Raw genomic sequence first — 12,186 nt, 5'->3', positions numbered from 1 at the left:
CGTCTATCCACTCTGTTTTTGTGGACAATCTACCCGAAACCATGCGAGCTATAGGGCTGTATTCAATATTTTCCAACTATGGTGTTGTGGTTGATACTTTCATTCCGAACAAGAGGAGGAAAATGACAAGATCCCGGTTTGGTTTTGTCAGGTATACTTGTTCTGTTGCTGCGGATATGGTTATTCAAAAGCCAATGGGCTCTGGTGCGATGATAAAGCACTAAAGGTTAAAATGGCAAATTACGGTAAGGAATATGGTTCGAAACATATGGCTGGACCATCAACGCAGCCTAGAAAGTTTGCAATGGAGCCTAACAGAACTCACGTGAGATACCAAGGCAAGAGATCTTTCGCGGAGGTGGTGAGTGGCAAGGCAGCAGGACCTAACACCTCCTGCATTATCAAAGCCTCTGAGGAAGGGAATGGCTGGTTATATGAGAGTGTCATAGCCAGGTTAAAGCCACTATTCATTGTGGAAGACTTCAAGAAAGAATTAGAAAGAAGAGATCTTGAGGAAGTTCAAGTAAGAGCCGGTAGTGGAAGAGATTTGGTGTTAACATTTCAATCTCAGGAGATTATGAAGGACAAACTCCTGTTAATGAAGAGCTGGCTAAATGAATGGTGTGATTCAGTCCTCGAATGGAAACAGGGGATGTCTATTACCCAAGAACGGCTTGTTTGGCTTAGTTGTTATGGAGTTCCACTAAATCTTTGGAGTTGTAACACTTTCATCAACATTGGTAAGATGTGGGGTATTGTGACTGCTGTGGATGAGGATACTCGCAATTTAAATCATTTTCAATATGGAAAAGTGCAGATTGCAACAAACTTTATGGCTCCCATTAATCAAACCCTCAGTTTAGAATGCAAAGGTGTTCTTTACCCAGTTAGGGTGTGCGAGGAACAAATCATTATCATAAAAGATTTGAAGGTGCCTGGTCTCAGCAATTCATCTGAAGAGTTCTCCGGTGGAACCCGAAATAGTAATCTTGTAAAAGTAGGCACCCAGTTTGCAGATAGAGGGAGTAAGTTTGAGGATGGGGATGATCATGTAACAATGGAAGCACATGATAGCAGCAACATCATGGCGGAAGATAACCAGCTCAGAGACGCTTCGATGGTGGCTGAATCAGATCTGCAGGAAGGCATGTCAGAAGCAAACGGCTACGTGTGTCAGGAGAGCTCTGCAAGACTGCTGATGAGTCCCAAGATGAGAGCCGTTGATGAGGGCGGGAGGACTGAAATTGAAATTCAAAATTCTGGATCGATTAAAACTCTGTGTGGGCCTGATAACATGGGGCAAGGGATTAATCTAATAGTGGACCTGAATTCGGCCCATGAATGTAATGGATCAGATACGGCTCCAATCTTGGATAACTTGGTTGTCGGCCCAAGCAGGATAGCTTCTCTCACTGCTGGGCTGGTTCCTTTAAATATTTGCAGCCCAATCTTACATACTGCTCCGATGATCCTAAGTGTAGGAGCTTTGGATCATCCCCAACCTAAGCAAACCGAGGGGCTGTGTGTTACCAGCTCATCCCCAAAATGTTCCAGCTTTCAGAGGAAAGATACAAGAAGGAAGCTTCGGGTTGGTCCTTCTAGCTTCGGGAAAGCGACTTTGAACCTGCGTAAGGGAGCTGTCTTCCGATCTTCAGCTGCTGCCATTTCACTCTCAATGGCAAGCAAGTCCAGTAGAGGGAGTTTCGCTTTGTCTGAGCCGGAAGCTACCTTGGCTTTGGGTAAAGCTCTTGGCATTGATTTTGAAGGGAAGGATGAGGAGGTTTTAAGCAAATTAAAGCAGCTGGAAGCTATCGATCTGGAGAAGGCTAGAGCTTGGGTTGGGGATGCCAACTAGGCTACTGCTGGCAGGGAACTAAGAGTGCAAATTTGTCTACATGAAGATTCAATCATGGAATATAAAAGGGATTGATGAAGCTGAGGTAAGCATAGGTCTCATAAGATCTATAGGTCTCATAAAAAGTTTGCAGTTTGGAGTGTTAGTGAATTTCTACAGTTTGGAGTTTGGGTGAAACATGGGAGGTGGTAATCTGTGTCAAGGAGTTCAAGAGCTGTGTATGTTTTGTTGTAGAGGGGTATTGCTCTGCTCCAAAGAAGTTTGCTTTGGTTTGCATTGGGTTGTTCAGAGATGCTTCAGAGATGTTGTTCTGATGAAGCTGCATTGGGTTGTTCAGAGCTGCTCCAGAAATGTTTACTTTCGAGGTGCCTGGCTCAGAGTTGCTGTTGTGCATTATATAGTGGAGTTAGAGGTGTTTGCTGAGTAAGAGTTGTCTGTCTGTGTGTTTTTCAGGTGTATTGGAGATAAGTTGGTGTGTTGTTTGATGAAACCTCACTACTTGTCCTGTATTTTTCTGTAGTTACCTCTGTTTTGGTTTGGATTGGTCTCTCACCAATTCTCTTTCTGTTCCAGGTTTTGTTGATGTCTTTTTGCATGTATGGTGCTTCTTTTCATCAATAAAACTCTTATTTTGCTGATCAAAAAAAAAAAAAAAAATGGACCATGTAATTGTTAATTGATATCTTGGAAAATAAAATTAAAAAAAAAATCACAAATGGACCCCTTCTTGAGTTTTAATAGAAAAATTTTAACCGCAAGGGATGGCCCAGCCCATTTATGGATTTAAAATAGATGCCACTGGCGGATTGATATTGGGGCCCAGGGGGAGGGAACGGCCCAGCCCATTTATGGAAAATTTCAAACCATACGTTTACGTAGTCTACTTGAAAATATATTATTTTAATAATTTTTTATGAAAAGATGTACAGAAAAGTAGAGAGTGACGTGACAATTTATAGTGACTTTTTGAATTTTTAACTAAAATACTTAGTTCCCAAACGAGACCTAAGTGTAAAGAAATATACAAAGAAAATTAAATTAATATGCGACACAAATTCAATCCATGTGTATTAACTAGGGGTGCTCAGCAGATATTTTGATCTGCTCAAATCGACCGAATTGAACCGATCCGCCACATTTTGGACGGATGCGTGATAACGAGCGGATGATTGCGGCTTGATTTTTTCCAATCTCATTGTTTTGGATAGATGGTGGATTTGAGGTTCCTTTGATAGCAACCGAACCGCCAAACTACGAGCACCTTTAGTAATTTGTAAGACTTTGGTTTTCAATTTGTGTAGCTATTTTGTTTGTGTTTTCAATTGAAAAAGAGTTTAGATATTCTATTGTGTTTTCAATTTAAAAATCATTTTATCAAATGACAAGTGTTGATATTTGGTATTTTTATATGAAAAATATAAGGCTTACTTTTGTCAATTTTAAAAAAAATCAAATTAAATAGTTTTTGAATAAAAAAAAATAACGAAATAGTTTCGATAATGTACGGTTTTCTTATATGTATTTATTATTGGTATTTGAAAATTTACTTGATAATTTTTTGGTTATGTTAAGTTGGATTGTTATCCCAAAAAAATGTTGGCAAATTATTGTATTATGTTCAAAATTTGTAAAAGTTTAAATTGCCAAACCGATTCATATCCATCCGCCAATCCGCATTCGCCAATCTGACAGATTGATGTGAATTGATTTTTTCCAATCTGTTAATCCAGCAAACGAATAACGGACTGAAAATTCTTCAGTTGTACTTGAACTGTGAGCACCCCCAATATTCACAATGGACAACATATTGAGTTTTTTATACATATTTTTATATATTTTCAAATTTCAACTTCTCAGTTAGACTGAACATGTTCAATTTGGTCATCATGACTATGTTGATGATCTAATGAATGGTATACATATAAGGGCATAAAAAATGAATAAATCATATCACTAAAATGAGTATTTTGGTGGTCTGCTGAAGTTATGTCGCCATTTAAAGAGAAATTATAAAATTTTATATACATGTAACATTTCTATTAAATCTCACAAATTCAAATAAATATTGAATATAATGATAATATTAGGTGGAAATTGGGAATGCATGCATGAAGAGCCATACAATAAAGTGGTTACACTAAGATAGTATTTCATTGCTTCTTTTGTTGTGTTTATCACATGACAAACAGAGAGGTTTTGTTTGTTCACACTATATAATTCACAAAATGATCATGATTCATCAATGGCTACAGTTTACGTTCATTATAACTTCATCAAACATTTAATTACTTCTAAAAAAAAGTTAAAAAGTGTTTTAACTTTTTCCATTAAAATAAAAAAAAAAAAGGACCACTCAGTCACTCCATTTTGACAAATACAATCAAAAGATGGAGAAAGTTAGAGAACCCTCTTTTTTTTTTCTTTTTTTTTTTTTTTTTTTGCTTTCTTCCTCCATGAAACCTGTGACCCTCTCTCTCTCTCTCTCTTGTTTGGTTGCTCGTGAAGTCGGAGTTCTTTTGATGTATCCTGAAGGAACAAAAATAATCTAATACTAATAAAAAACTTTAAGAAAGATTCATTTTCTATCACGTGTCATGTTCTTCAATAAAAAAAAGTGGAGACCTAACCAAACCGACGTGTATGGTTGAGTTGGACCTTCTCGTGAACCACCATGGTACTCAACCGGCAATATACATTGGAGAAATTTTAGCTCCGTATAAGTTTTGAAAAATAATTATAAATAAGTGATAAATTTTATGGATTTTAATAATTAAAAACAATAATCCAGTTTGTTTAGTTGGGTCTATGGGGCTACCGTGGGCCTGATTTCTATAATTCGAATTGTTAATTTTTTAAGTCTCTATGTATAAATCGTTTATGAAAAAAATCAAATGAATCCTGTAATTGTAGTCATATTATTTTGTTACATTTGTTTAAAAAAATAATAGATGGTTTGTTTTTAAAATTATTTTTTCTGTTCATTTTTTTGAAGAAAAAATATGGCTACAATTACCACCTCATGTGTTAACTCATCATTGGTGTAATGGATCCCACTAATTATATTTATGTCAAATATTGTGTTAACACATGAGGTGATATATTGAAGGTGATAAGTATAACATTACTCACTATTGAATTGATGATTTATTTTTTTTTATAAACAATTTACACGTAAAGACATACCAAATGAATATATTAGATTATCATAATTGGGCTCGTGATAGGCTTCACAAGCAAGCTGGACAGTCTAATCCACATATGTGAATTGAAAAGCCTCCCAACTCCTAAAAGAGATATTTGTGTAGCATTTTTCTATTAATTTTATTTTGATATATTTGGGTAGTCTAACCCAACTTATAAAACTAAGTGAACAAATTTAATACACCAACTATTTTTTCAATTGACTAAGGTGAATTTTTTTCGTCTTTGAAAAGAAAAAAAAAAGTTATGGTGGTTGAGATAATAACGAGTGTATATGACTACATAATTTGCAGAAAGAGACAAATAACTAAACCGTCTGTATCTACACTTTTGGAGTAACAAATATCTCTTACCTTCCAACTTTTCCCATCAAACTCAACGACCTTAACTAACCATTCCAACATTCACCTAAATATAAGATATTTTAAAACTTGTGAATTGATTTTTTATACAAAAAATTTATTTCAAAAAGATATGATAGTAGAATTTTTTAAGAGTAATGTTACAATAACCATCAAATTGATCTCTTATCATTAGATGTTCCTGACGAATTATTAGCATTATATTGGAGATATACACAATAATATTGTATTGACAAATAAGATGGTAAATATAGTATCGTATATATAAATGTGGTAAGTTTAGTATTATTGATTTTGGAAAGAAAAATAATTACTAATTAGTAAATGAAATATTTATATAATGATAAGTGTTTTAGACTTAAAATGAAAGGACTATAAAATGTAATGAAATTTATGGTAAAAAATATTATTTGTATAGAATTACCCTTTTTCAAATTATGTGCCATAATAGTTGAACGATAATTGGCGTTTTAATTTAAAATCAAATAATCACAAATACTTCATTATTCTATATAAAAAATTTATACAAACATTATGTTTGAATATATAATAATTCTCAAAAAAAAAAAATATCCACAAAAGGCTTTGTATCCGTATGTTCATGAAAAATCCTGGTAAATCAGGATCTCTTCTCTCTCTCTCTCTCTCTCTCTCACTCACACACACACACACACACACATTGAATGTTGACATGAGAGTTTCCACATAGTCCTAGCTTTCAGGTTTCTAAAGAAGATAGAATCACACTATAAATTATAAGATAGGGCATATATACCGACCTATCTCCTTAGATCATATGATCTTCACATTCCACAACTTTTACTACACTACATTTCCATTCCTCTTAAAATCCTAACTTCTACCTCCTATACCCTAGAAACCCTAATTTCTACAACCAACTCTTTCTCATCTCTTTGAAGACGGGCTTCATATTGTTTTTCTTGTCATGGCACCAAACAGAGAAACCCTCTTCGCTTCTTTCGCCGACACCACTAACATCATCCAAAAACCTCCTCTGAGGCTTTCCATGGAAGGCCTCCAAAGAACAATCTCCGACATCTCACTCGAACTAAGCAAAGAATCTAATGCCAGTCCAATGCTCCAGCCTATTTCAGAGGTTGAAGATGCCAAGTGCGAGTGCTGTGGCATGTCTGAAGAGTGCACTACCGAATACATTAGCTGTGTGCGAGGCAAGTTCTCGGGGAAGATGATTTGTGGGTTGTGTGCTGAGGCTGTGAAGGAAGAGATGGAGAAAAATGGAGGGAATAGAGGAGAGGCATTGAATGAGCATATGAGTGAGTGTGTGAGGTTTAATAGGATTGGTAGGACTCATCCCGTGTTGTTTCAAGCTGAGGCCATGAGAGAGCTTTTGAAGAAGAGCTCAAGGTTGGAGGGTAGTGGTGGTAGGGCTAAGTCTGTTAGCCCTAGAGATTTTCTAGGTGGTTTGAGGAACAAAGGTGGTATTGCGAGGAGCTCAAGTTGTATTCCGGTGATTACGAGGGAGATCAGTGATCAGAAAATGGTGACAAGTACTACTGATCAACAATGTTAGGAGTACGCAAAGTGCAACATAGAATTAGATACAAAAAAGTAGATGAATGGATAAGATTTGTGACCCAATTGTAGGAGTGAACTTCTACCAATTGAGCTACATTCTGCTGAGCCAAAGGCCCACTTCTCAAAAATCCTCTCGGTTCATTTATTTTGTGCGTCAATTCCATGTTTCACTTCTGTATTTCTAGATATAATGACTATTAAGATTCTGTATTTAATTTCTGTATTTCTAAACATATTGACTACTGAGAGAGGCTGGTCAACAAAAGAGGGGTTTTGTCATGAAGATGGTATACATGTCATCTTGGATTTAGCTACTCTCTTGTTTGAGGCTTTATTGTTATTATTTTAACAACAGTGTAACACATCAAGAAAAAATATTTCAAAAATAAAATATATGAACTATGATTATTCTAAATATGATACATTGCGAATTAGCAATAAGGATAATTTTTGATATTTTTATTTTTTCTTTGCGTGATATTTTTGGTCAATAAAAAACTGTAATACAACACATTTTAAATGGACCATTATTTATTTCATCTCTAACTAGAAAGGTGAATCAACATATCCCATCATAAATTTTTTAACTATATAATATATTTAAACACCATATAAATAATACTACATAATGGTTTGAGACTATCAAATAATGCTGCGAATAAGTGGGGACTTAAAGATAATGCCATCCTATGAGCACTTAAAGATTTTTGAATTCCCTCCCTCCTGTCTCTCTATTTCCAATAATTATTGGTTGCGTTTCCATAATTTCATCTAATTTCATGAATTGTAACTTATTAAAAAGAAATTTAATTTCACATATACTTGAAAATTTTAATTAAAGTTGATTTTTTTTTTGACACAACAAATTAATACAACACATACCAGATATAAGCTAAAAATGAAGCGATAGATTACATACAAAAATTTTAAATTAAATTAATGTTAAAATTATTTGGGTTGGCTTGAGTTGGACACGGTTGGCATATTTTGGCAAGTTAGTTAAAAGTTAGTTTTTTTACTTTTTGACTTTTTTATATTACATCATTTCTCTATTTTTTTTACACATTTAAAAAAAAAATCAATTTTTAATCAATTTTTAATCAATTTTCCAAAACAACCCAAATTGCAAACTTGCAACACTCAATATGGGCCATCTTGGGGTAACTGGTCTAGCCCAATTTTACCCAATTCCAAAAGGGAAAATTACCATGTAGTCCTATGTAGGGGATCTATTTCCCTTCTAATCCCAATTTATTTTTAATAGTTTAATAGGTCCACAGTTTTTTTAGTTTTATACCCAGAGGTCCCGTTTTTTATTTTCGTATTTTTAAATGACTGTGTTACCCTTTGTTTTGAGATCTATATGTACGTGAGAAATCAAATTTTTGCTTCGTTGAAAAAAAGGAAATCAAATCTTCGTCTCCGCGATCTCGATTTCTCTTCGTTGTGGCGATCTCATTGTGCTGTGTGGTCGATCTCATTGTGCTGTGAGGTGGATCTGGTTGTGCGATTTGAATCTGTGTGTACAGGCGATATCTTCGTACGTTGTCTCTCTCTCTCTCTCTCTCTGGTGATAGATATATGTATGTGTATGTATGTATCTGTCGATACATAGATATACATATATATGTATATATATATATATATGTCTGTGTGTGTATGTGGTTTGTATTTTGTCGACATATATGTATGTATATATATATAAGCAAATTTGCGTGATATGTGGTTTGTGTTTGGCGAATTTTGTTTGTTTGATTTTGATTTTGTTGATTTTTGTTTGTCGTATAGTGTAATGTGTTTTGAAGTTGTATTTTGGATTTGTGAATTCTGGTGTTTTGATATTGATATGTCGTAAGTGTATAATTTTGCAGTTTTGGAATTGTAAATTGTGTACTGTTGTTATTGATATGTTGTAACTGCATAATTTTGCAGTTTGGAATCTGTGAACAATTGTTTGTTGGTTTCTGATTTTGTAGTATGGAGCGGTGTTTCATGTTAATGTGCAAATACAGTAATTGTTGTGCTGCTATTAAGATTAGTGACGGATGTAGTTATGATGAAGTTGTTGAGAAAATATGTGCGAAGTTCAAGGAGTTGAGTGTTGGTAACTTTTGTTTGTTTTTCTCTGTTCCTGGATATTCTAATTGTATTGTTGAATGTGATGATGATTTGGGGAATATGCTATCAATGGTAGGTGGTAGTGGTTGTCATGTTGTTGATGTTATTGTGGGGGATAAGAGAGTTGTGGAGGTTGATGATGGTAATTCTTGTAGGATTGATTCTGTAACTTGTGAGAGTTCTTTTGTGAATGATTGTGATGATGTTGGTGGTTTGTTGCGTAGTTTTTATCCAGAACCAGAGAGAGTTTTGTTGTCTGCTAGTTGGAAGGGGATTATACATAGTGTTGGTCAAGAATTTGAAGGTGGAGTGTCGGGGTTCCGCATTGCATTGGCTAAGTATGCGGTTCAGTGTGGTTTTGCAGTGAATTATTTGAAGAATGATGCAACAAGAGTAACCGCTGAATGTATGATGAAGTCGTCTACGGGTTGTAAATGGTTTGTGCATGGAAGGGTGTTGATGGATTCTGGTGTTTTTTTTATAATGAAGTTGGATAATGTGCATACTTGTGGGGTTGTTGCTCGTAGATCTTGTAGCAAAATGGTTGGTTCTAGACTTGTGTCTGATATTGTGCAAAATGATATTAGTGATAATCCGTTGACTCGTCCTATTGAAGTTAAAAAAAAGTTGAAGAAGCAATATGGTATAGATGTTTCTTATCGGGTTGCATGGTTAGGAGTTGATAAGGCAAGAGGTGGGTTGTTTGGTGATTTTGCAACTTCTTTTGACCAGCTTCGATGGTACCTTGAGACGGCTATGAGAACGAATCCGGGAAGTGTGTTTGAATTAGATGTGGATAAAAGTAGTGGGTGTTTTCGGAGGTTGTTTGTGGCATTTCATGGATGTTTGTATGGCTTTCAATTTTGTCGTCCGTTGTTGTTTGTTGATGGTACATTTTTGAAGGGGCGTTACAAGGGGCATTTGCTTGCAGCAACATCAAAGGATGGTAATCAAGGTATGTATTTATTTGCAGTTAGTATTGGTTTAGTTTGTCAGTGTGTTATTGTATTGTGAGTCTGCTAATTTTTGCAGTTTCATGTGGGTTTGTTTGCAGGTTTGTTTCCTTTGGCTTTTGCGATTGTTGACGCTGAAAATCAAGATAATTGGATGTGGTTCTTAAGTCAGTTGTTGAAGGCTGTTGGTTCAGGCCGGAGATTGACTTTTGTGTCGGACCGTCAACATGGATTGCTAGACGCTCTTTCAGTGGTTTTCCCCAATGCACATCATGCTTATTGCTTGAATCATTTGAAGAGAAATTTGATTGACAAATTGGTGGGACTTCGTACTAACTATAAGCTGTGTTTGATGAAAATATTAGTTAAATGTGCTTATGCGCCAACGGTTGCTTCTTTCCAACATTATATGGAGAAATTGAGGCGTATTGCTGGGAATGGTAGAGTTGATAGTATGTTGGATGGTTTGCAAAATGATAAGTGGGCCAATGCATTTTTTAGAGGGAAACGATATGGTGAGATGTCATCTAATGCTGCCGAGTCTTATAATAATTGGATTGGTGGGGCCCGTGAGTTGCCTATTACTTGTATGGTTGATATGATTAGGGTTCAAATCATGACTCAATTGTCGGATAGAAGAGCTGAATCTAGAAGATGGACTACGAAATTGTGTCCAGTTATGGAAAAGAAGTTGGTGGACTCTTTGGAGCTAGCTAAGTCTTGGGATGTGATTGTTGCTAGTGATACTGTGCTTGAGGTTCATTCTTCTATTTCTTTTTATGTTGATATTGGTAGACAAACTTGTTCTTGCCATGAATGGCAATTGAATGGTTTTCCTTGTTGTCATGCTGTGCATGCTTTGCGTAGTAGTGGTAGAGATGTGTATGGTTTCATTGATCCTTTTTTTCATGTAGATTGTTTTAGAGAGTCATACAAGGAATCTGTTTATCCAGTGCCTTCAAGTGAGAGATTTGACTTTGATGGTGCCAGTAGTTCGGTTATCAAACCTCCTATAACGAAGAAGCAGCCCGGGCGGAACAAGAAGAAGAGGATACCTTCAAGGGGTGAGAATGTGAAGCAAATCAAGTGTGGGAGATGCTTGAAATATGGGAATCACAATAAGAAGACGTGCAAGGCTGCTATTTGAGGCCGCAATCTATTCTTTTGGATTTGTATTTGAATTTGAGGAATTATGATAATAAAAAATGTGATACTTGGTATTATGGAAGTAATGAATAAAGTTGGTTGAATTGTTTTTTGTTTGTTGATGTGTTTTTTACTTATTGAAGTTGTTTTCGAATAGTCTGGTTTTGTTTTTTATTTTTATGGAATGCAGAGAAGGTTGTTGAAAATTTCTTATTGAAACAGTATAATATGGAAAGGCAGTTCATATTTCATAGTGATAAAACTGTATAATTTTGCAGTTTTAAGAATTATTTAGAAACAACCTGATGAAACCGCATAATTTTGCAGTTTTAAAAATTATTAGAAACAAGCTGATGAAACTGAAAAATTTTGCAGTTTGAAGAATTATTAGAATCAACCTTTACTGTATGAAAATATATGCAACCACAAACAGGTAGACAAACAATCAAAAGAAGAACCACAATAATAATAATAATAATAAGAAGAGCAACAACAACATCAATCATTTTCACCATAACCATGATAACCAGAAAAAGATCATTCCCAAAAGTATATAAAGTACTTGTCACATGTTAAAAAAGAAAAATAAAAAAAAATAAAAAAAAGGTTCAAAGATATGTTCCCTTGAATATTTGTATTGTTAAGAAGTTTGTTCATTGTTTCTATGGTTTGGTATGTTTTGTCAACATTTAGTAGTGCTCGAGTTTCCAAGATCGGTTCTCATCATTGAGGAATTGATTGATGATTTGTGCTCGAAATTTGACCCACTCAGTTGGACGAAGTTTTTTCTGCACAGGTTGCCAGTTGAGATATTGGTTGATAACATTGCAGACGGCAATTGCACAATCATTCCTGCAATGTTTGAGATGAAGTTAATTAGTTAGGTGAAACTGCAAAAATTAGCATATTGGAAGATTAGTTTATGGATTTTGTATCTTACGAGTGTGGGGTTTGTTGTGGGCATTCCTCAATTGATGCAATTTCTGTCTCGCAC

The 12,186-nt window shown here is 35.1% G+C and overlaps 1 protein-coding gene across 1 annotated transcript; it reads left to right on the top strand.

The window, feature by feature from the left end:
• The first annotated feature begins 8,846 nt into the window (after nucleotides 1-8,846).
• Nucleotides 8,847-11,308, top strand: LOC145806056 (uncharacterized). Its single transcript, XM_082901713.1, has 2 exons — nucleotides 8,847-10,048; nucleotides 10,148-11,308. Exons 1-2 carry the CDS (start codon nucleotides 8,953-8,955, stop codon nucleotides 11,191-11,193), a joined length of 2,142 nt encoding a protein of 713 aa, XP_082757839.1. The 5' UTR covers nucleotides 8,847-8,952; the 3' UTR covers nucleotides 11,194-11,308.
• The last annotated feature ends 878 nt before the right edge of the window (nucleotides 11,309-12,186 follow it).

Source organism: Camellia sinensis, chromosome 13, assembly GCF_055761805.1.
Source record: "Camellia sinensis isolate YWXY chromosome 13, ASM5576180v1, whole genome shotgun sequence".
Lineage (NCBI taxonomy): Eukaryota > Viridiplantae > Streptophyta > Magnoliopsida > Ericales > Theaceae > Camellia > Camellia sinensis.
The sequence above is the reverse complement of the archived record's forward strand: the minus strand, read 5'-3'. Positions and strand labels throughout refer to the sequence as shown.